This window comes from Dipodomys merriami, unplaced genomic scaffold (genome assembly GCF_024711535.1).
Source record: "Dipodomys merriami isolate MVZ:Mamm:240054 unplaced genomic scaffold, mDipMer1.0.p SCAF_14, whole genome shotgun sequence".
NCBI lineage: Eukaryota > Metazoa > Chordata > Mammalia > Rodentia > Heteromyidae > Dipodomys > Dipodomys merriami.
Genome location: NW_027202715.1, coordinates 40,618,065 through 40,643,625, shown reverse-complemented (window position 1 = coordinate 40,643,625; position 25,561 = coordinate 40,618,065). Strand labels below are relative to the sequence as shown.

Below are 25,561 nucleotides of genomic sequence, written 5' to 3'. Positions count from 1 at the left end.
ATAAGCCTAAAACAATTCAAACTAAAATAGATGATTGGTGGGATAATTCCTCCAGAGTTTGGAGGAATTTCTGAGGATGGAAATGTGTTACGTGAAATAAATCTTCAGGTGGTGTAGTTGATTTGGTGAAAGGCGGATGGTGGGAAGAAGGCAGGGAGAAGTACAGCATTTCTCTGTGTGTAATTATTAAGAACTTGCCCCTCCCCTTCATCTTCTTTCCCCAAACCATTCTGAATACTTCAGAGAGGGAGCTAATTATATTAAAATGATATTATTTAGTCATCTGAGCTAACCAACACACAATGATCCTCATCTTTATCATATTGTGTCTATTCAGGACTTAACAAAGCAAAAAGTCAAGAGGAAGCACAAAAATGGTGGGACAAAGGGTGAAGTAATTCAGCAGTGACATTTACTAGACACTACGTTGAAAATGAGCTATTTAACTTGTGGGGGAAGGAGCCTCTTTAATGCAATAGGTAGCCTGTCAGTCTTATAACTTGTGGGGAAGAGGGTCGGGAGGGAAAAAACTGGGAGAAAACGAGGGTTGGAAATGTGGCTTAGTGCTAGAGTGCTTGCCTAGCATGCATGAAGCTTTCAGTACCACATAAACAGAAAGAAAAAAAAAACCAGAAGTGGTCCTGTGGCTCAAGTGGTAAATTGCTAGCCTTGAGCAAAAAGAAGCTCAGGAACAGTGCCTAGGCTCCAAGTTCAAGCCCCAGGACTGGCAAAAAAAAAAAAGCAAGAATTCATTTATAAGGAGGAAAAAACATACAGTCACTGATAAGAAATAGTGGTACCAATAAGAAGAGATAGAAAAATAATAAAATTCATGAATTTAGAAATTCAGTAACATAGATAGTATTGGTAAAGTTTTTTGTAAGCATTTCTACAGATGATTTTTGAGACTCCAGTTAGGAAGCTTAAATACTGTCTCTCTTTTCTTTCAAAAGTGTACACACACACACACACACACACACACACACACACACACACACACACACACACAAATGACGTCAATGAATATTCTACTCATCTCAATATACCTTGTAGGGTTTGAATAAGAATCATTTTGCTGTTTCCTTTCATTTGTTTTGTATCCACAAACATTTTCTCTTGGGCTAGAGTCATTTCCTTTAAGATAAGCAGTGTATTTTGCTCACAATTTTTCTGTTGTATATATTCAGCCCCTTCTCCTTCAGAAGAAAATTGCATGGACATCCTTGTTTTTTTTCTCCAGTTTTCTTGCCATTTGCTTCTTTGTAACCTTATCTCTTTGGACAGAGGTAATAGTTTAATCACCATCTCCATGTTTAGAGAGAGACAATAGAACTGGTCAGTTCTCATCACTCATCCTTCCCTATACCCACACCCTGTTAACAAGAATTTTATCTCTAGGGCAAATCTAGTATTCAAAAAAGCCAAGGTAGACATTTTCTTAATTGTTTCTTACAAAGTGGCTAAGCTTCAATGACTTGCATATTTTTATTCTCCTTTGAAATCAGTGACTACTGAGGGCTACCAACCACTAATGTAAGGCATACCTAATATCAAGAGGTAAAGATTAAGAATGTTTAGGATGTCAAAGGAAGACTTTCTTGGTAGAAGATTTCAGACAGTTTTATTATGTACTATAAAGCCTTTCCCTAAATGCCCATAAATTGTAAACTCTATAACAGATTAAAGCTGAGTGATGATTGTAATATTTTATAACTTTATTAACCATTAGTGAATTGAAGGTAAATGAAACAAATAATTTTGAATTTGGAACTCAAATAGTGGAAATATATAAAAATTTGAGTCTAACTGTAGTCCAGAGAAATGGTGTTTTGGTTTGTTTTTTTTTGAAAGCGATACTTAATGATAAAAATTACCTTAAGGGGTTGGAGTGTGACTTTGTTGGTAGAAAGCTAACCAATGAGCAAAAGTGTCAGGTATTGAGTTTTAGTCCTATTCTTGAACAAAAAATACCCTGAATTAATGTAGTATCTATAATTGAATAACCTCTATCTACATTATAAATTATACATTGGCTTCCTAAGTAGTTCTTCCCATTTCTACAAACAAATGAACTACATTTAATTAATTTTTGAATCAGTGTCATGTATTCATACCCTCACTGGATCTATTGTTTTCCAATGTATTTGGTTACGGAATTCAGTTCTCTGGAGCCTGTCTATTGAGTGATTTGATAAGCTCCAACTTCTGACCTTAGAAAGTTTAACCCTTTAGAGATGATTATTTTGGAAGAATAATGTGTGATTTTTTTTTTTTGGGTCCGGTCGTGGGGCCTGAACTCTGGGCCTGGGCGCTGTCCCTCAGCTCTTCAGCCCAAGGCTAGCGCTCTACCACTTGAGCCGCAGCGCCACTTCCGGCTTTTTTCTTTTTGCTTATGTGGTGCTGAGAAATCGAACCCAGGGCCTCAGGCATGCAAGGCAAGCACTCTACCACTGAGCCACCTTCCCAGCCCCCAATAATGTGTGATTTTTACTCATCCACTCAACATTCATTAAACATTTGGACTGCAATTGTGTAGATACCTACATAATATATAAATATATATTCATATATTTACAAACTGTGTGTTTTGTATATATATATGTAAAATCAGTAATAGTCATGTAAACCTAAACTAAGGTTGAACCATAGGCTTCAAACACATTGACAATTAATTATGAGGCTAGGCTCCAGATCAGAGCTTTAGAGAATTGTATTTTGCAGGAGGTAGAGGTTCAATATTTAGGCAAGGAGAGGAGGGAAAAGGAGAATGAAGGGAGCAATTTCTTTGTCTGCTTCCTTCCTTCCTTACCTCTCCTTATCTGCTTCTCACCTTCACCTTCTGCCTATCTTCTCTGTACACTCAAATCCAAATGAATACTGTAATGATATTTAATCATTATTGCATTTAATATATTGGTGTGCTCCTGTTGTGCAAAACATTTGCTGAATATAATAATGTGGAAATTGAAGGATGTCCTTGAGCTCTAAGATGGTGTGGTGTGTGTGTATGTGTGTGTGTGTGTGTGTGTGTGAGAGAGAGAGAGAGAGAGAGAGAGAGAGAGAGAGAGCTACATCTCTACTTCTGGCTCTTTGCTGGTTAATTGGAAATAAGAGTCTCTCATGTCTGCTTAAGATGGCTTCAAACCATTATCTTCAGATTTCAGCCTCCTGAGTAGCTAGGATTATAAATGTGAACCACTGGCACCTTGGTAGCTTCTCTCCCTCTTCCTCCTCCCTTTCACCCTCCCCTCCCCCTTCCCTTTCCTCTCCCTTACCCTCTCCTTTTCCCTTTTTCTTTCCTTCCTGGCCACCATGAAGTGAACAGACTCTGCAACATGCTTCTGTGCTATAATATTCTGCCTTACCTCAGTTTCAAAGTAATAAGAGTTGGCTGACAATAAACTGAAACCTCTGTATCTGTAAACCAAACTAAATCTTTCTTCCTCTTAAATTGTTTCTGTCAGGCATTTGTCACAGCGACAAGAAACTGATTAACACAAACTCTTGCCAGGCCTGCTTCTATAGAGCTTCCTAGAGTGCTCTCTGACAGAGTGAACATACAGAACAAAGACTTCCTGGTTTCCAGGAGTTTATTGCCTGAAACTACAGGCAGGATAAACTTTTACTAGTGAGCTATTAAGTCCTCCTAGAACTATTAAGCTTCTAAGCTGTTAAATCCTAGAACTGGAGAAACTTATTATAATTTAAAAGGATTAAATTATACATCATAGAAATTATTAAAGCAACAAATAATATGTGCAAAATATAAATTAAAGAACAAACCTGTTGATAAAGACATCATTTACTTTTGTAAGCACTTAATTAACCTTTGATTATTAAGGGAAATCAGTGATGTTTGAATTGCATTATTTAAATTAATTATTGAGATGGAAAACCACATGTCACTTAAATTCCGGTTAGTCTCCTGGAGAGTTAAAGGAAGCACTTGTGGGAAAACTGTCATCTATGTATAAGTTGGATGAATCATTGGTGAGATCAGGGCCTTCATTTGTTTTCACTGACAGGAGCCACCGTTGCAGTGCAATTGATACTTTAAGGAATATAAGACAAACAATTTTCTTCACCTTCTACTCATTTCTCAAACACCTGCCTTTGTTTGCTCACAACAGGATACTATGAAAGAGAGCACATCTAATTGATGTGGTCTAATAGCACCCTTTCCTGTTATTCTTAAATATTTTAAAATGCTTCAGTAACTCGTAAAAGTGAAGACTGATCTCTAGATACACCAGTCACCTCAATGGCATGAGTGAGCTGTCGGCATGAGGTCGGCAAGAGGCTGAAACATGATTTGGATATTTTTTTAGTTTGGAGCTCAGAGTATTGAACATGCACTGGCAACAACAGTTTATATAAAGTGAAGCCAAATTTCACATCACTTTAGAAAGCCTGCGAGTCATACTCTTGGGCATATATTTAAAAGAGAATAAATCAATATACCAGAAAAGGTACCTGCATACCCATGTTGGTTACAGCTGACCTCACACCATCCAAACTGGACTCAGCCAATGTACCCAAGAGCCAATGAATGGATAAAGAAAATATGAGATAGATAAACACACACACACACACAATGTATTATGTATTAGAATATTACTCACCATAAAGAAAATATGAAATCATGTCATTTGCAGAAAAATGCATGGATCTGGAGATAATCAAATTGAGTGTGATAAGTCAAAATAAAAAGCCAAGAATCACATGTTTTCAATCGATTGTGAGGTAGAGACCTTAAATAATGGTGATGAGGATAATGGTAATTCTAATGAGGCACGAATGTGAAAAGAGGAGGTTAGTTATGGGAGGGAAGGAGGGCTGAGGAGGGGTAAAGCGAATCAAAGGATATTACATACATGTATGTATAAATATGTATATATGAATGCAGCACAATGAAACCCACTCAATGCTGTTTGAAAAGGGGGGGGTAATAAGAAGAAAGAAAAGAAAGAGAATATGGTGTATGGGTGAATTTTTTTCTAAGTACCCTATGTGAATGTACAGAAATATCACACTGAAAACCCTACAAAAGTTTGTTAACTCAAAAATAAAATTTGAATAAGATTCATTCTCCAAGATTTACTAGCAATAAAGTTGATTTTAAAGACTTGTGAGACATTATTGTAACTATGTGACATCATAAAAAGGCAAAAATGTATACACAGAGTTAACAAACCAATGTTTCCAGGAGACATTTCTCATGAGAGGAAAGAGGAGAGGAATAAATATGGGGAGCATATTGATTAACTTATTCTGCGTGATATTGTCACTGTGAATGCATGGTGTCATGCACCTTGCAAAGCCTATACTAGGACACAATCCATATAGCACACCCCAATGTAAGTTGTGGGCTTCAGTTCCAGGGATTTAATATAGATATTTTAATAACATTTCAGTATTCACTTATCAATCCTAACATATTTCACATGAGTAAAATCCTATTCAGAAAGTCATTGATTATACTTATATCTTAAAATGTTTCTCTTACGTTTTTCATTAATAGTTCCAAAGCTTTAGGTCACACATTGAAGTCATTTTGAATTGATTATTGTGTTAGGTTAGGGATAGAGCTCTGGTTTTGATCCTCTACATGTGGCTATCCAGTTTTCCCAGCATCATTTATAGAAGAGTGATCTTTGCTACAATATATGTGTTGGGTTTTTTTGGGGGGGCATCTTTCTTGAGAATCATAAAGCTATAGTTGGATTCTTACTTCTCTTCCCTTGTTCTTCATGTCAATGTTTGTTGATTTTTTTGTTAACAATGGCTCAGGAAGAATACATTTTGAAATCTGGAATGGTGATATTTCCAGTGTGTCATTTTCTTCAGAAGTGCTTTGCTTAGTTGAGGTCATTTATGCTAAACTATAAATCTAATATTTAAATTCCTTATTTTCCATCCCAGAGGTTGTTTTAAAATTTTTTATGCACTTTTTGGATTAAAGGTGGGGGAAAAGGTCTTACTCAAAAGTATTTCACTCCACTGTTTAGCTTTTAATGAACATTAAGGTTTTATTTTTCCACTTTTTGATACAATGATATCTTTATGAAAGTTTCCCTTCTTATTAATTTTTCTAGGCCTTGCTGTAACAAATTACCATAAACTAAAGCTCTTTAAACAATAGAAATGTACTCTCACTGTTCAGGAGGCTAGAAATTTAAAATCAAAACATCAACAGATTTAGTTATGAAAGTTCTGAAGGAGAATCTTTTCATGCCTCTCTCCTAGCTGCCAATAGCTGCCGGAAACCATGAACATAAAAACGTATTTTTCAGTCCTCAAATTTTCCATCACACAGCAATCTTGCCTGTGTATCCATATTATCTGTTATAAAAGATAGCAGTCCTTGTGTTTAGGGCCTACTCTAATCCAGTATTAGTTTACTGTACTATCATCTGTAGGGAGCTCTCTCCAAATAAGGTCACATTCTGAGGTTCTGGTAGATGTACATTTTAGGGGATACTATTTACACCAGCATACCATACATTATAAAATATCACCTAAAAACAATATGGGGATTGGTGATTTTTCTTTTTCTTTCTTTTTTATTGTGAGAATACCGTAGAGAGGTTACAGTTACGTGAGTAAGGTATTGGGTAGATTTCCTATTGGGCATTGTTACCTCTCCTTGGTTTTCCCTTACCATCCCTTCCCTTACCATCTCCCCAACTCCTCCCTCCCCACCCCTCAAAGTTGTAAAGTTCATTTTCAACATAGTGTCTTGTACATCTCATTGTTACAATGGGTCAACCTGTATCCTTGATTCAGCATTTTGTTATTTCCCTTCCCCTCCCCAAATTAGAAAAATGTATATACAAGATGCAGGGTACCAGAATCAAATACTGTGAAACAGGGGGTGTATCATGGGGGAAGAACATACAAAAGAAACAGAAAATATCACATAGTACATTATAAGTACATTAAAAACAACAGCAGCAAAGATAAAACCTCTTGTGTCCCTATTTTGGGATTCATTTCACTTAGCATCATCTTATGTGGTCATATGTGCATAGCTTTTGACTTTCTACTTGTCTGGTAAGATTATCCTAGATGAATAGTAGTTATTGCAAATAAGGGAAACCATGGGACCTATGTTTCTTTGGGCCTGGCTTACTTCACTTAATATAAAATCAAAAAGAATGACACTGCCCCATTAGTTAGGAAATGGAAAGACTTTTTATCTTTTTTTTTTAAGAGTAGTTTGAAAGTACTGATAACTTGACTTGCTTGTTGGGGTAGGTTCCTCAATTTAAGATAATCCATACCTCCTGTTTGATTCCTGCTGTTAAGGAAAAGACAGAGATCTCTGGATGAAAAAGAGTTGGCAGAACCTCACCCTTCTCAATTCTAATTCAATGTCTATTTTTAATCTAGAGCCAAATAACTATCGGACGATGCATGGCCGCGCAGTAAATGGCAGCCAGTTGGGAAAGGATTACATCCAGCTGAAGAGCCTATTGCAGTCCATCAAGATTTATTCCAGAGCCAGCTTGTATGGCCCTAATATTGGGCGGCCCAGAAAGAACGTCATTGCTCTGCTAGATGGGTAGGTCAGATTATCTAGCTGTTCATAACGGCATTATCCATCGAATGTAATGAAATAAAATACTTGCGGTTCTTTTTCTGCTTATTTTCAAACTTCAGAATAAAGGAGGGCCTTTTCTCCTCATGTCTTATCCCTTTCTAAATTAGAAATTCTTCATCAAACAATAGGCCCTTCCTAGTCAAAAGAGGGTAGCAGGGTGGGGAGGGAGGTAGACCCCAATCTCTAGGATGGTTTGGAGGGGACGCATTATTATTTTTTTAATATTATAAGGTAACAGCATTTCATAGCATCTTTTATACTTTTTTTGAAAGTGAAAAGGTCAGGAAACACTAACGTATTTGTAGGTTAAACCGCAACCGAACAGATAGATTCATTAGCAGAGAGGACACTAGAGAATTGTTTTATAGAATTTTGACTGAATTTGACCACCATTTGTAAGCATAGGCACAGATGAGTCACACTGTGTTAAATGCTTGCTGACTTAGTCCTCCTAGTGGTGGACCAGGCTCAAATGGGAGAATGGAGACATCCATGAGGGTCTGGTTACACAGGGTCGGAGGAAATGCCTGAGCTGAATTTGTTTTCAGAAATAAGACAGAATAACGGTTAAAGGGAGCCATAGTTTTGTTCAAGGAAGGCTGAAGATAGGAATCTTCAACATAAGGTCGGAAGTGGAGATATAAGTGGAGCAGGAAGGAAAGGAATGATGTGGCTGGGGGTTCCAAAGGTTGATCTAGAACACAATACCCTGGACACCAAGGCATATATTATATGGGGCATCTTGTCATAATATGGAACAGTAATGATTATTGCTACAAATTCAAAGAGGAATAAGATATTTTAAGGTATTTTGTAGTGGAATTCACAGGCCAAGAGATGTTAGAGATATTCCATGCAAATATGAGATAAACAGGATGTTTAGCTCCTGAATGTCCCTTATGTCTTGAGACTCTTGTTGCTCCTCATTTTTCTGGTTACTTAGTCTCCATCTAGGCTTAAGAACATAGGCAGTTTTCTCTTTTATATAAGTTATTGATTCTTACTTTAACTTCTGTTCTTTTTCCACTCTTTTTTTTCTGCCTGTTTTCTATCAGGAGCAGTTTTCCCCTTTAGTTCATCAAAAATTTTCATGAACCTCATCCTTATTCAAAGTGTAGCTGTGGGCTTTTCTTTGCACACTGAGTTCTGAAATTACTCAGTATAAATGTGATGGGGAAGAAGGAGATGGAGAGGTAGAGTTTCTTTTTTCTTGCTACAATTAGTAGATGAGGATCACAGGTATTGAACTTTACTCGCTTTTCATAGATGCATAATCAAGCAAAGCTAATACATAAAAGTATCATTTTAGAGCACATAGTTGTATTGTAGATTATTTATTTTACTGTAATGATTTGATTTATGTGTTTTTATATGACCTATAATGATCTTTCAGTAGCATGTCATTGGGTCAACCATTTATTCATTATACAGATATTTCCTAACAACTCAAATATTCCAGGTACCATATTAGAAACTTGAAAAATTAATAATAAAAATATCCATTGCCTTCATCAATTACTTATGAAGTGAGAAGGTGATGGATAGGCATTGCCCAACTAACCTTAAAACTTCATTTGTGGTTCTATGAATGACTATAAGGGGTGTGGGGGGGTAATTAAATTAACGAAATGGCATATAAGAGCACAAGAGTATCTGATGGGTAATGTATTGGATGATTAGAAGTTAAGTAGACAGAAAAGGAAACAGAAGCCCTAGACAGAGCAGTGAACAGTAGCCCTGTTTTTGTTTGTTTGTTTTTAGCAGAATGGAAGGCATGTATAAAAGAAGTTAAGGATGACAAATGACTAGGTTCGTTAGAGAAAGTTAAAGTTAGAAAAGTGACTAGGGTCATGTTACATAGGGTTTACAGGCAGGATGAAGAGCATTCATACTGTAAGTGTGTTCATGCTATTCACTTTCCACTTTTCTAGTTGACTCCTGATCAGTCCAAACTCCAAGACAGGTCGCAAAAGACTAGAGAAAATCCTTTAGGGAGAGGGAAAAAACTTAGCAACATATTTTCCTTTTATGTTTCAGGGTGGGGGGTGGATAGGAGGAAGGAGAATTAGCTTTTTAATGTATGTGCACTAAATATATAGTGAAATATAACTAGAAACATGTAAACGTCCCCAGAAAGCTGAATTAACAATAACAAAAATGTCACCTTTCTAAATGACCAGCTATGTCATTTTTTTCTTTTCATTTCTTTTTTTTAGTCTTCCTGGCTATAGAGATATAATTTTACATAGATGTGATTGCTGTGTATGCTTCGTTTTGAATTCTGCATTTTTTACTCATTGCTTCATAGGTCTCTGATTCCTGCATACTTCTCATGTTTGGCATTCTTCATTCTAATAAATTATTCCATTGCATTAATGTACCAAGGTCCTCTCACTGTTGGGCATCTGGACTCTTTCCAAGTTTTGCCTGTAATATACAGCACAACCATAAACATCTTTATACAAATAGGTTTTTTATTTCTTTTGAATTATATCCTTGGGCTATATTCCAAAAAAGTCAAAATACATGATGATTTCTTATGGCTTTTAGTATTTGCTGCCAAATTTCTTTTTAGAATAATTTAACCAGGTTGTAGGAAGTGGTGTTTCTGCATGTCATTCTTTCCAATATCTCACACACAGCAATAAGCAGTGTCAAGTTTATTAATTTATTCTATTTAAATTAATGCATGATTGTGCCACATGGCTGTTTATATTTGAATTCTGTTAACCGTGCAAAGAGCTGGATATTTTCACAATCTTTATGTCAAACCAAACCTAACCTAACCAAACTTAAGTTTGGTTCATAATACAATTACCAATTTTTTTTGTGAGGCCCCAGAATAAGACTATTTTCAATTCAGTTCATTCCTTTCTTGCTGTATGCAATTAGTTACCAAGCACTGATATTGATGACTTCTTAGAACCACTCACATCTCACCCATCTTTTCATTTTCATTGTATTTTATTTTTGCTGGTTGTGGGGCCTGAACTTTAGACCTGGGCACTGTCCCTCAGCTCTTCAGCTCAAGGCTAGTGCTCTACCACTTGAGCCACAGCACCACTTCCAGCTTTTTTCTTCTGTTTATGTGGTGCTGAGGAATCAAACCCAGGGCCTCATGCATGCAAGGCAAGCACTCTACCACTGAGCCACCTTCCCAGTCCCCATCTTTTCATTTTTAAGCCTTCACATTTTCCTTCTTAAATCGTTTCTCTGTATCAAATGTCAAACTCTAATAATATTTTCATATGGACTTCTGAGTAGATTTGAAAAAAAAAGAATGTAACGTATGATCAGATCCATCTTGCTTGAAATCAACCCCTTTAAAGCCTCTGACTGCCTACATTTGCATCTAACGAGCTACTATATCATCTAATCTAGGCTGCTTTCCAGCTACATCCAAGTGTAGGTGCACATTTGTATTTTGTGTTACTTGTGTAGAATACCACCCTCTTCTCTTGTTTCTCCTTTTCCCAAAGCCCTCTCTGACATAGTCAGGTCAGATATTTCTATGGTCTATCCTGGCTTTGAACAGCATTTTATTTTTCTGCTAGGCAGAGTACTTATCAGGTTCACAGTATATCTGTTTATCTACGTGCCTCTATTTTTTTAAAAAAAAATTTTAAATTGTGAGAATACCGTACAGAGGAGTTACAATTACATGGGTAAGATAACTATGTGCCTCTCTTAACAAACTGTAGATGAGGATCAGAATCCTGTCTGTTTCATTCATTCCATATTTTTAGAACCTAGGAATATGGTTGGTATCTTATAAGTAATTGTTCGAATGACTAGTATTTAATCTTACTTAACGACTAGCTCCAAGTTTATGTGGCATCAAAATGAGTAAGCTTGGCTGTGATATTGAAGCATTGCAACTCATTATATAATAATGTGAATGAATTATGCTATTTTCATAAATCATAATGAGTAGCTTTAGTTTTATAAGGACAAGACAATTCTTTTTTTTTTTTTTTTTTTTTTGGGTCCAGTCGTGGGGCCTGAACTCTGGGCCTGGGCGCTGTCCCTCAGCTCTTCAGCTCAAGGCTAGCGCTCTACCACTTGAGCCACAGTGCCACTTCCGGCTTTTTTGCTTTTGCTTATGTGGTGCTGAGGAATCGAACTCAGGGCCTCAGGCCTGCAAGGCAAGCGCTCTACCACTGAGCCACCTTCCCAGCCCAGGACAAGACAATTCTTAAGGTTGTTTGCATAGTAGTTATAGGACAAAGAGCTGTGATGAGACATGAGGACAGAGAGACTCTTCATGTTTGTATCTTCAGGGACTGTCATGCTGCCTAGAAAAGGGAAAGTGCTTAACAAAGTGCTGGTCTTACTGTTTTCATTTTCTTTCAGGAACTGCCCACTGATTTTTATCTAAACACATGAAAAATGGTTTTTCATGGTTATGTCTTACATAGCTTGCATGTATCACCTATGGAATGAAAATTTTATATTAATCCATTACATTTTTTACCTTGAAGTATATTTCATTGTTTTATAAGTTTATTATAATCACTGTTATAATGAATAAATTCTACCTATAGAGATCCCAATCAAAAGAAAGACTTATTTTAAGTTCTGTGAATTCAGTAGTAGAACTAGAACAATATTCAGTGTTACCAGCTTATTAATGTGAATAGATAGCAAAGACACGAGCATAAGAAAGAAAAACCAGTAGCATAAAATAAAAGTTAACATAACTAACATAAATGAACAATGAAACTAAAAAGAACAATAATTTAAGTTCAGTCTTTTTAAAATAAAAATCTATCATTCGTATCTTTACAAAGATACATACTTAGAAGTATGTGAGATATTGCACTTATAAAGTGAAATCATATATATTAAAAAGTATACAATTAGAACAGAAGTATTTTGGACCTAAATATGTACTTGATAAATTTGTTTTATAAGATTTAGGCAATGCTTTCCTACATGCAGCAATTGTACTTCTGTAATAGAATACTTACCTAATTGATACTGAATAGTTTTAAAGAATAGAAGCCCACACCTGTGCTGATGAACCCAATCCCTCAATAATAGCATTAATCCATCTACCTCTTAAAGGTACCACTTCCAAACAGTTGCATTGGAGATTAAGTCTCTGACAAATATTTTTGGAGGGACACAGTTAAGTCACAGCAAGTACTACAAGCACAAATAGATAAAATATTGACACGTTGGACTTGATAAAAAAAATTAAGAACTTTACACATCTAACAACACCATAAGAATGGGAAGTAGACAGCATACAGAATGGGAGAAAATATCTGCAATTCATGTATCTGGTAACAGACTTGCATCCAGAGTATCTATAAAGCATTCTCACAACTTAGCAATACACAGAAAAATAACCTAATTAAAATATAGGCAGAATTGACTTGAGTCAACATTTTTTTCCTAAGAAGATAGACAAATGGCACATGAATAGATCCTTAACACCATGAGTTACTAGGGAAATGAAAATTAAAACCACAATTAATGACCACTTCATACATGCTAGGATAACTGTAACCAAAGCCACACTATAGCATGCATTGGAGAGCATAGAGAGAAACTGGATCATCCCAAAACTTCCGGTTAGAATATAATATGGTACTGTTGCTTTGCTTGCAGTCACTCAAAAGGTTAAACATAGCTACCTTGCAACTCAGCAATTTCACTTCAAGGTATATATCTAAAGACAAATGAAAGCATAGGTCCACATGGAAAAACTTGTACACAAATATTCATAGCAGTACTATTCATAATAGCCAGAATGGAAGCAATCCAAATGACTACCAACTGATGAATAAAATGTGGTATGTCCCTATGCTGGAATAGTATTAGACAATAAAAAGAAATACAATATTACATACATTACACACATGTCACATACATGAATGAACCTGAGAAATCTCATGCTCGGAGAAAGAAGTCAACCAGAAAGAGCTTTACATAACTGGTTCTATTTTTTGTTTTGCTTTGTTTTTTCATTTTCGGTGCCAGTATTGGGACTTGAACTCGATGGCTCACGCTCTCACTTGGTCTTTTTTTTTTTTTTTTTTGCCAGTCCTGGGGCTTGAACTCAGGGCCTAGACACTGTCCCTGAGCTTCTTTTGCTCAAGGCTAGAATCTACTAGTTGAGCCATAGCGCCATTTCTGGCTTTTTCTGTTTATGTGGGACTGAGGAATTGAACCCAGGGCTTCATGAATGCTGGGCAAGCACTCTCTCACTAAGCCACATTCCCAGCCCATAGCTGGTTGTTTTTATTTGAAAGGTCCAGAATAGACACTCTATGAGGAAAAAAGCAGAGTGGTGGTTGCTTAGTGCTAGTGGAGATTGTAGAGGGTCAAAAGGTGATTGAGCACTTAACAGGTATGGGGTTCTTTTGGAAGTGATAAATATTATAGAATTATATTGCATTAATGGTTTCAAAGTTTTAGAATAACTTATTAAATTATATATACATGGGTGAATGCATATTTTGTACACCTTATCTCCAAAAGCTACCAACATTCCAATAAAAGAATTGGCAGATAAGAAAATAACTCAAGCAAAGGGCGCTGGTGATAGAAAAATTGAGATAAAATATTGCTTGAGGTAGAGGATCAATTCAAGACAATCAAGATATATTCAATTCAAGAGTTCCTGTAGGAAATCCAGGTCCATAAACAGGGAAGAAACTCAAGGATACAGAAAATAATGAAAACATCTCCAGTCTTGACAGTGTAAAAATAAAGGGAATGTTGACAGAAAAAAAGAAGTTCAAAGGGGAGAGGAGAAAAAATATAGAAGAACTGACATTCTCATGCTTAGATCTAGGCCTTCACAATCCACTCTCTAACCAGTGGAATAATAAATGAGGAGAAGCCTCTGAACTTCAAAATATAGAATTTGCTGCACTCTTGGTACAAATGTCTTATAGTAGCACTTACTGTACTATGAGATATCAACATTATATGGACAGCAAAAAATAAAAAATAAAAATAACATGTTCCATGGCCAAGAAACTTTGAGAAATACTGTGGTCCATACATTTGTTGAAATAATCATGACACCTTTTCAAATTTTGAGATAGTTTAGAACACAGAAAAACTTCCCCAATGAATATTTCTCACTCCCTAACAGCAGTCCTTGTAGAAAATCAGTATGGCAGGATGGTGAAGAACATGCACTTACGGAGCTAGATGAGACCCAGGTTAACCACTGTTTAGATGATTTTGAAGAAAAGTCTCAGTCTCCTCATCTGTAAAACTGGGCTGGTGAAATTACCCTTTTCTTAGGGGTGTTGTGAAAACAAAGTAAGCAATTAATATAAAGTGCTTAGCACAATGCCTAGCACAGCCAAAGAAACAACAGCCACATTTGTAAAGAACGGATGTCATTTTGGTGTGTGCCAGTACTGGGGCTTGAACTCGTGCTTTGCACTTTTGCTTAGCTTTTTCTCCTTTAAGCACTCCACCACTAGAGCTACATCTCCACTTCCAAGAACAGATGTATTTTAAAGATGGAAAAGACAGTCTTCCCTCTCCCAATACTCTCTCCTTTTACCTTTCCCTAAAGACAGGTTTTATTTATATGTTATTGCATAACACGTGGATCTAGGCTTCTAACCAGATCCGAGAACTGAGGGAGGAAAGAAACTGGAAATCTTAGCTTGAATATGTCAGTATAATGGGGGGAATCACACATCTACTTTCTGCCTAGAAACTTGCTTCTGCCACATCCTTGCTTGGAGAGGAAAGCTGTGCAGCTGGGGACAATTTGGTGCATGCAGTAATTATCACAGCGTTAGTCCTAATAATTGTTCTGTTTTATTTCAACTATGAAAGTGTTATATGACTTCACCAAACTATAGGCAAAGAGAAGAATGTGTTCTTCTTAGACTAAAGCTGTTTCATGCTCATTAATGGAAAAGCATTGGCTCATGCCCCTAGCTGAGAATTGTGTTAACAATCATTACTTCTACATTTTCTTTGTATTTATTTATTTAGCCTGGCACCAATTTCTTTGCTGGCTGGACAAGCAGCATAATTCCTTGCCCAATCTCAGGCTTAAGAGTTATTACTATTATTGAAGATGTTTCTCTCTGCTTCAGACATCAGAAAAATCAGTCTGGGATGGGACTGAGAAAGAACACTGGAAAAAGAGGGTGGCATTCTGAAACATAGACTTGACACTTTACAAGCCAAAAGGTCTTGGGAAATATTCCTCTTCACTTTCTTCTTGTGCATTTTCTTCCCTCTTCTTTTCTCATGATCATACTTTCTCTTCCAAGAGCATTCTCTGTGCGTACTGCTAAGGTCAGAATTTGCCAGAGGTGTGGCATAGGATCTTCCTGAATTAGATGCACCCGGCAGGAGTCTTAAAATGCAGTATGGTTCTTAAGATCCAACTCAAGCCTGATGGACCAGACTGTGCAGGGATGGGACCCACTCATTGCCATTTTCAACTAAAGAACAAAAATACCAGGTGATTCTTTGTGCCTTAAAGTACGGACAATCACTACCTTGCATTATAAGTAGAGCAGTTTTTACGTTTACTTTCTAGATCACAGAATGGGAAGTGAACATATGATAAACTCACAAGCCAAAACCAGGAAGAGAAAACTCATTTATTTAGTGCCAGCAGTTTCCCCCGCACTGCCCTTAATCTCTCACGTGTATTCCCTTGGTACTGCTTGCAACTTCTTTGGGAAGTAGGTTCTGTTCTCTCCATAGGACATGCTTCAAGAAAGTTAAGCAACTTACCCAAGGTCATACAGTTAGTAAGCTGATCTGCCATGTGCCAGATTAGGTACCTATCTTACTCCCGGGCTCATTATCGATCTATACTCTGTGGTGCTGCTCTTCTTAATCTTTGGCTCTCAACTAAGCTACAAAATAAAGTAGAACCCTCCTTTACCAGAGGCCCATGGCATTTACTCTCATAAAGTCAGCTTTGGCTTTTAGAAAGTTTGTTTTTCTGTGTGAAATTCATAATGACATCCTGCTGCATTGTTCCTCCTTCTCACCAGACTCCACCGCCAGAGAAAATCATACCGAGTGAGTCAGTTATAAGCCTTCTTTGCTTGAATCCAAGTCTTTACAACTTCCTCAGCAGCATTTTGGATTGTCGAGCCATGCCTATCATAATATTCTAGCCAGTCCCTTCCAGCTCCAGCCAGAGCCTTCCAGCTGTATTTCAACATCCCTCATCTTTCCCTATTCTCCTCCTCCCTCCATTCTAGTCAAGCAACCCTATCTGCTCCTCCTGTATTTGTTAGTCTTTCACATGTGGCTCTGTCTGGTTCCAGACATTTTCCTATAGTCTTTTCTCCTCCAGCTCCCCACTGGCAGCAAATTGGCTTCATCTTGGGAGCCAGTTCCAGGTAACAATGCTTGGCACTCTCTCTTGAGAAAGAGTCTAAGGCCAATTCCCAGACACATGAGGGGGTAGTGAGATATTCCCAGTATCTGCAGAGGCTCAAGAAAAGAAGCAGCAGCGTCATGCAGAGCACATCTCCCATTTCTGCATGGTGAGAATAAAAAGCTTAGAGTCAGAACTGGGTTTGAATCCTGGTTGTGCAAGGTACTGTGTGGGTGGTCTCGAGCTAGTTCTGTAACTAACTATGAAATAAAAGTGACAATACCAAACTTACAGGGTTGTAAAACATGTAAACTGCCTGTCAGTGAGGACGTGGTAGGTGTTTTTTCCTTAATAATAAATAAATAAAATAAATCTTGTCAATATAACTTAACAAGAGAAATTGGTTGGGGAAGTCACATGCATCTCAAATCAGTAGATAGAAGTTTATCAAATAAAGGGAACTATAAGCCCTCAAAGAGGAGCCTATGCAGAGGCTTCACAAATAGCTATGCTATTTATCAGCATATATAAATGTTGTATATAAGTAGGGTGGGAAGGGGAGAAAGAGACAGGAATGAGGGACAGAGAAAAGGGAGAGATTCCAATATTTCTGTTTTTTTGATGTAGCACCTTGTATCCTAAGTGTGTGTGTGTGTGTGTGTGTGTGTGTGTGTGTGTGTGTGTGTGTGTGTGTGTGTGTGTATAATTAGCCATGAGAAAGCTGAATGGCTTTGGGCTACATGGAAGATGTCTACATTTGCTGTTCTTCTAGAATTCAACTTGGTTTATGGTAACCCATGATAAAAATGTTTCTAGTTCACCCCCCCCCCATGAATCCTGGGGCTTGAACTCAGTGTCTGGACACTGTCTCTGAGGTGTTTGTGTGTGTGTGTGTGTGTGTGTGTGTGTGTGTGTGTGTGTGTGTGTGTGTGTGTGTGTGTGTGTTTGGCTTAAGGTTAGCACTCTGCCACTTGAGCCACAGCTCCAGCTTTTTTCAGTGCTTAATTGGAGATAAAAGTCTCACAGGCTTTCCTGCCACAGCTATCTTCTAATAGTGATCTTCAGAATATAGCCTCCTAAGTATCTAGGATTATAGATTATAGGCATGAGCCACCAGTACCCAGACTCCCTAGGCTTCAAAAAGAACAGTTTTTACATCTTCTTAATGCCAGTTATATAACCAAAGCTTCTTTTTGTGAGCTAGAAAGGTCAGGATGCAGTACTATTATAGAAGTATGCACTCAGTTAGACATCCAGCATCCCTGTGAAGGATTTACCCTCTTTCCTGGGAACAAAATTCAGAAACCAATTTCTAGGCTTGTCTTTTGTAATCCAGAAATGAAAATCAAACCCCAAAGACCATGCATAACGATGGTCCTTATTATGAGAGAGTTATGATAGGCCCTGGGAGAAAAGAAGCAGCACTATGGCAGATTCATCATCAGTGCGTGCAGGTGGATGGATGACAAAGCAAAGGTCTCTAGGCTTTGGAGTCCCCAAGGGAAGGAAAAGAGCTCTTAGAACCAAAGGTATGTTTTGTTCTTTCCTACAGCAGCAGATTGCCTCTGTAGGAAAGAACCCCCAGGACTGAAAAGTCTGCGTGGTACTGGCTAACTTCCTTTGAGGTAGGACTCAGTTCCTTTCCCTCTTGTTACCCTTCTTTGCACAGCTGGAGGTGAACGTGAAGGAAAATGATTCTCCTCCTCTGAGACCGTAACCCACATTTCTGTCATCATAAATCAGAAATAGAAACAGCCAATGTTGGAATAACAAAATGTTTCTTTGTTGTCAGTATCTACACACTGGGTTATCTTCAACTGGCATTATTCATGGATTAAATTGAGAGATCAGCCTGGAAATGGGTTGGAAATCTTCAGATAATTCCACAGATTAAACATAAAGGTCCTCTGAGAAGGTGTTTCAGGCTGGACAGCACCACTCTTGAGAGTGTGTTACCCCAGCCCCAATGTTCCTGTGGCTGAGATGTCCGTGTGTGTGGAAATGAGGCATCTCTGTAACTTGGGCCTGTTTTCTGAGACACAGGCAGATCCAAAAGGGGAAGAATGCATCAAGAAGAACTGAGAAAACTAGGATCTTCTTGGACTTGATGTCTTTCACAGTGCCAATAGGTACATAAAAGCAGAGTCTAGAAATGATCTAGAGACAGAAGCCCTGATTTTCAGGGAAGGGACATGGAGTTGTGGGGGCGCCCTCAACCTTACTGGCTATGGAATTTTGTCTAATCAGTTTCTTCTGTGGTGTTATTTCTGTGGTCAGCTTCCCTTTATTTCCGTGTGTGTGTGTGTGTGTGTGTGTGTGTGTGTATGTGTGTGTGTGTGTGTGTGTGTGTGTGTGTGTGTGTGTGTGTGCGTGTGTGTGTGTGTGTGTGTGTAGAGGTATCTCCTACTGGAAACAAACGGTATTTGTTCCAATCATGATTTTCAAAAAATAAAGGTGTTCTTGGTTATCCAGAAATACATATTTTATTTGACATGATTTGACATTTGATTTTTCCCCTCAGATGAAGTGTAGAAATGCTTCTAAGTTCTTAGTCTCATCATTTTGCCAAGAGAGGAAAAAAGATCCATGTGGTGGTGCATGCTGTAATCCAGTCCTCAGGAGGTAGAGGCTGAAGCAGGAGCTGGAATTCAAAACCCTGCTATCCTAGGCTATATAGTAAGGCCCTGTCTTAAAAAAATTTTAAAGAAAGAATGCAGTTTTTAAAGCAATTTTCACTTTATTTAATATTTAACATATTTAATAAAGGTGCTTACTTAAAGTTAGCTAAAACAACTTTTTTACTGCTTTGATTATTCTATTAAAGTTACCATGATGATACTATGATAAATGTTTATAACTATTAAACATTCTATGTTTGAAATAGTTTTAAAGCTATGACAAAACTAGGATGTATTTTGCTAGTTGAGTTTTTAGACAAAATAAGGTATTTGGTGAAGACCTGGCTTTACTTTCTTGACAGAGACAAATTCCCACAGCACCATGTTAAAAAGCTTAAGTTTCTCATGCACTAAATTCCTTCTCATGTGATAAACTTTTAGACATAATTGTAGAAAAATTATTCTGTTCAATAGGTTTTCTTTCTGATTCCTGAGCTACGAATGGTTTAGTGATTACAACTTTTATGGGATACTTTAATATATGATAGACTGAATAAATGTTCATTCATTAGTTCAGTTTTTCTTAATTCTCTTAGCTCCTTCCAGATAAAGATTGCCATGATTTTTTTAATGTTCCAAGTATACCTTCTAGGATTTCTAATTATAATTTCATTAAATCCATAAATTAGCCGAGGAAAGATAATTGGTTTTTTTCTCTACATGATCTTGATAGGTCTTTTGATTTTAAAACATTTGATTTTAAAGTGCTTCTATGTAAAGTATCTAATATCCTATTTATGAATTGAACATTTTCATGTCAATATAGATCTTAGGAATTTTTGACAGTTATGGGATACAGTAATTAACAATTTAAACATCACAAACTCTGTCATTGTCCTATTCATTTTTGGCATTACTTTTGATAATGGAAGATTACTTAAGGATTTAGTTAACTTTTATAGCAGAACAAACTCTCCAATGCATATGAACATTAGACTATCATGAAGTTCTAGATTCTAGTTTCCAATACACATTATGGGTTTGGGTTTTTTTTTGTCTTTCCCTATGGCTCTTTCCTTCTAATTCTTTAAGGCATATTCAGGAGAATTAACTTAAACTCAGCCACAATAACACTAGAAGTCCTCTGCTGGAGTGGAAACCAACAATCCTTTCCTCTAACAGAGCAGCAGTATTCAAAGCCTTCCAACTCTGCATCACCAGCCAGTCTTGCTAAAACTCAGATCCAGTCCTGACATTTTGGGTTATGTTTATGTTTAAACACAGAAAAATTCCAACAAATCAAGATGGATGACCTAGCACTATTTTGTAGTATTTTGTCGCCTCTTTGTTACGCAAAGGGATACATGGATAAAGGCTGGATTTCTTAGCATCTCAGGATAGCATTTAGAGATCTGGCCAGCCTGATGTCCTATACTGGCTTGACATCCAGCCACCCCACAGCTCACCTTGATTCATCCTGTTTTGCTTCTCAGGGTGAAAATTTTACTCTCCTTTCAATGCAGCATTCAGTTTTATGTATGTTAGGAAGTTTTTCTGAGACTGTAAGTCTTCTAACATCATACAAAGTAGAGCTACATCCTCTCACAACTGTGATCCCATAGCAGTCAGCTTTTAACAGTAGCACAGCACACAGCAATGTGTCTACGTGTCAGTCTCCTGTGAGTCTTCCTTTGGATATCTGCATTCAGCACGTTGTCTTACAAATAAGCTGTGAAGAGCACCAGTTTGTGAGAGGACACAAACAAGAAAAGAAAGGGCTTAAGACACGGATCATTTTCTGATAAAAACAATAGTGTCACAAGACAAAAATTCAAAGTTAATGTTGGTTTTGATTTTGGAATTAGACTGTCTTTGCTTGCCTCATGGAAAGTAGCTTTCAGGTAGATAGATGATAGATAGATGATAGATACATAGATATGTAGATGGGCAGACAGGAAAGTAGATAGATGAAACAAACCAGTACAAAACAGTTGAGTGTGTGGTTCAAGTGATAAAGAGTGTCAGCTAGTAATCACGAGGCCCTGAACTCAAACCTCAGTATCACCAATAGATAAATTTGTAAATAAGTAATAGATAAATTAGTAAATAAGTAAATGTTGATTCCCCCTCCCCCGCTTTCTTTAAGGACAGAGGACTGCAGATTTCAAAGGCATCCATTGTAGTACTTTCTTGGGAGATGTTGCTGTTCATTTATTTCTTAGTAGAGACCAGAGTTCTTAGACTCTGGTACTGATAAATTTTGATTATAGAAAAATCAACACAAGAGCCATTGTTTTGGGGCTTGGCTTGGGAAGATGGAAGGGGTTGACTGTTGTCCTAGGCTCTTTTCACGATTGTGGCTGTAGATTCTCAGAGAGAACATAGCTGCTGGAAGATGGGCCAGTTCTAGGTCTTGGTTTGTCTTTGGACCCAGGGGATGTGGTTTACTTTATGTGGCCCTACCTTTTGTTCTCTGTTCCTTGCAGATTCATGAAGGTGGCAGGGAGCACGGTGGATGCAGTTACCTGGCAACAGTAGGTATTCATCATTTTTTGCTCTTACTTTATTATCAGCTGCTTTGAAGCCAGAGATAATGAGAGGTCACCAAGTTTAGAGCTGGCATTTAATAAGCTATCCTTTATCCTTCATGAAAAAGAAAACATTGAAAATTAACACCAAACTTGTTGCTATAGCATATGCTGTGTCACAGCACTATAATTTTATGTTGTTATTTTTCAAAACAAACCCCCCCCACACACACAAATAAACAAAGAAACTCCACTGACACATTTTAGCGATCTGGACTATTATGTACTCTTGAGCTCATCTGTCACGAGGGAAAGGTGAGGGAAGTCGAAGCTTGCCACCTTGTCTCCTCAGGCTTTTCCCTTGGGAATAAATTTCCTTGCTTAAGGGAGGAAGTAGTTTTAATTGCTCCATATATCATGTGAAAATAGAGACATTTTATTCAACAGCTGTGGTGTTAATTAGCACCAAGCTATTCACTAATATGAAGCAGGTTAAAAAACAGAAACTATGGAGAGAATGAGGCGACTCAAGAGAGGCGATAAACCTCAGCACTCCAGAGACAAGCTTCTGTTAGCCCAACGGTAGCTTGACTTGCCAGGATAATTCTCTGATATGTAAACTTAAATACTCTTTTAGGCTTTTTATGGTGTTTGGGCCAGGATGGCCACTATTGGGTCACAATATTGGACCAGCTTTTGTACCTTGCTAGCCTTTAGTTACCCTAGCCCTTCCTGTTCAGTGCCTACACGATCTTGTCTGACCTCTGGTTTAAGTCAGTCATACTATCCATTGGAGATCGTTGACAGGCATGAAGGAGAAAGAAGTAGATGTTGTTTGATTTTTGTTCCTTACATTTGGCAGTACTGGGTGGGAACTGAACTTTGAAGACTTAGGTTTGTGAGGCAGATGCTCCACAAACTTGAGCCATGCCTCTAGCCAGCCCCCTTTTGTGTGTGTTGGTTCATTGTCAAGTAGGATTTCATTTGATGCCTGGGCTGGCCTGGGCTGTAGTCCTGCTGTGTTTCTTCATGTCACGGGGGATGACAGTCATGTGCCACTATGCCCAGCCATTGTGCTTCCCCTGTATCTGGGGATACCAGGCAGGTACCGTTGTACACTAAAACTGACGTGCCCATTTTATTCTTTTTCCTAGCTCTTTGTTATTTTATGGCACTTATAATAACTCACAGTTCCTTTTTCTTATCACTTGTTTTTGAACTTTGGTTTCTCTAGAGTGGCACTTCTTCAGTTCTCCAGGTACTTACTAAGGTGATTGTACATTAGGAGTTCCCTGTGGAGAAATCCATGATCATCATAATAACAATGTTCCAGAAACTTCTCTCCAACTTTATATCTGCCTTACCAGACCTGACCTTCAGAACCATCAAGTCAGACAGACACTGCTTTTATTTCTGTTTTCCTACAGCTTTAGGAAGTTGTAGAAAATCCAAAGACAACAACAGAAATGCCAAATTTCTGGACATGGGGTTGGGTCTCTCTCTCGCTGTAAGGGCTTTATCACTTTAACTTTTATCGCTTTAACAAGACAATATCCTTTAACTGAAATTCTACCTCAGCACTCGGACCAAAGACTATGTGGATAATGTTGCAGAAATGTTAAAATCTGAAGAATTTATAGGATTTGTAAGGAGAGATCATGAGATCAGAGTAAGAAAATTACTGGCTAAGAATATATGGCTTCAATTACCATGGCTGACAGGGAAAGATCAGAGAAAGATTTTTTTTTTCTATCTTCAAGCACTTTCTCTGGCACAAATGGAATAAAATGAGCCTAGTAGGTTTTTTTTAATATAATGGAGAAATACATTTTAATAAACACATTTTATTTATTGGCTACTAAAAATCATTGACCATGTCTCTAGATGATCATCACATATTTGCACCTATGCCAAAAATACTTCCCAACGCAGGAAGAGGGTTGTGTTTCTTTTGGATCAGCACTCATTCGGGGATGAGTTGCACCTGGAATCTACCATTTATCCATTTTCATTCAAGACTTGGATAGTCTGGAAGACTCCCAGGAAATCCTAGCTAAGAGGACTCAATGCAAAGCAGAGACAATGTCCTGTTTCTCCAACCCTGAGAAATGCTGAGGTAGACATTTCTTTAAAAATACAACATAAAGGAAATCAAATCTCTGTGGTTCAATGATTGTATAGAAGCTCATGCTCTTGGATTTGTTTTATTCAGAGGAACAGAATATACGATTGGATCATTGGTTCTGCCCATCAAGTCATGCAGAAAACCCAGCAAGAAGTAGGGAGATGAAGTTCTAATGACAAGTATAGTGGAGGAGCTAATATCAGAATTCCCCTCCTCTAATTGCAGTGGTGATGTCTATACATTCATTTTATAACACAAACATTGTTGAGCGACCAAAGGGAGATAGAAACTAAAGAAACATTATCAATCCTTGAAAGAAAAGTAGTGAGTGGGGGCTGCTTTTATATAACTTTTTCACTGGGGTTACCCAACAATCCATGCAGTATCAGGTACTTAGAACACAACATACGTGACTATATTGGCATTGGGTATAAGAAGGGGTCAGACACTGGGATTTCAGGGCAGAAATCTCAGAAAGGGGAACCACATGGGGGAAAAAAGTGCCAAACATGCATGTATACTTACCTCCCTTGACTCTTTGATCCCTGAAATCCATATATTTACCAGGAGATTCCAGAGAGCCTGTTGGGAAGCAACAGCTAGAAGCTTGGAAAAAGACAAAAGTGAATAGAGATTTCAGGTGCTCTCTGTCATAAGAGAGACAGAGATTGGATATTAATCCTACACATTGAGTGTGACTTCACAAACACTTTGTTTCCTCCAGTGATGCCTAAAGGAGTTGTACCTTAAGTGTACATTGTCTGCCAGGACTAAGACGAAAATAGAACCCATACAGATGTACCTAAAATGTGAGGGGATTCCTTCAGCCTCCTGTGAGTTCCAGAACCAATATGCTTATGTCCTTATTGTATATTACCTACATTTCCAGAACACTAAATCGTTACTAGACCTGAAAAGAAAGAAAAATGGCTCATCACCAGGGGAATAAGTAATCATTGATCCAAACATGAGAATTAACTGGTCAGGATTTTTAAAGAAGTTACTGTAAATAATCAAACCATTAAGGGCAAAATGTCAATATTGAGTGGTTACATAGGAAATAGTCGTGAATTAGAACTCTAAGTATGTCTGTGAGCATGATTCCACTCCTGACTTCTATAAGATCAACTTTTGTAGCTCCCAGTGTAAGGGGGAAAATGTGGTGTTTTTCTTTCTATGACTGATTTATGACTGGTGTCACTTAACAAATTATCCTCCAAGCTCATCCGTGCTGCCACAAATGACAGGATTTCATTCTTTATAGATGGATGAACAATATTGTGCCAGCAAAGTACTCTTTAAAAATGAAATAAAGATGCTTTTGATCAATGAATGCCAGTTGATTCGTGATACATG

The 25,561-nt window shown here is 37.6% G+C and overlaps 1 protein-coding gene across 1 annotated transcript in view; it reads left to right on the top strand.

The window, feature by feature from the left end:
- Window positions 1-25,561, top strand: part of LOC138826204 (inactive heparanase-2) — a 460,635-nt gene that overhangs the window by 259,013 nt on the left and 176,061 nt on the right. Inside the window, exons 5-6 of the mRNA XM_070021377.1 lie at window positions 7,393-7,564; window positions 22,039-22,086. Coding sequence (XP_069877478.1) covers window positions 7,393-7,564; window positions 22,039-22,086 — 220 coding nt within the window. The remainder of the gene's footprint in view (window positions 1-7,392; window positions 7,565-22,038; window positions 22,087-25,561) is intronic.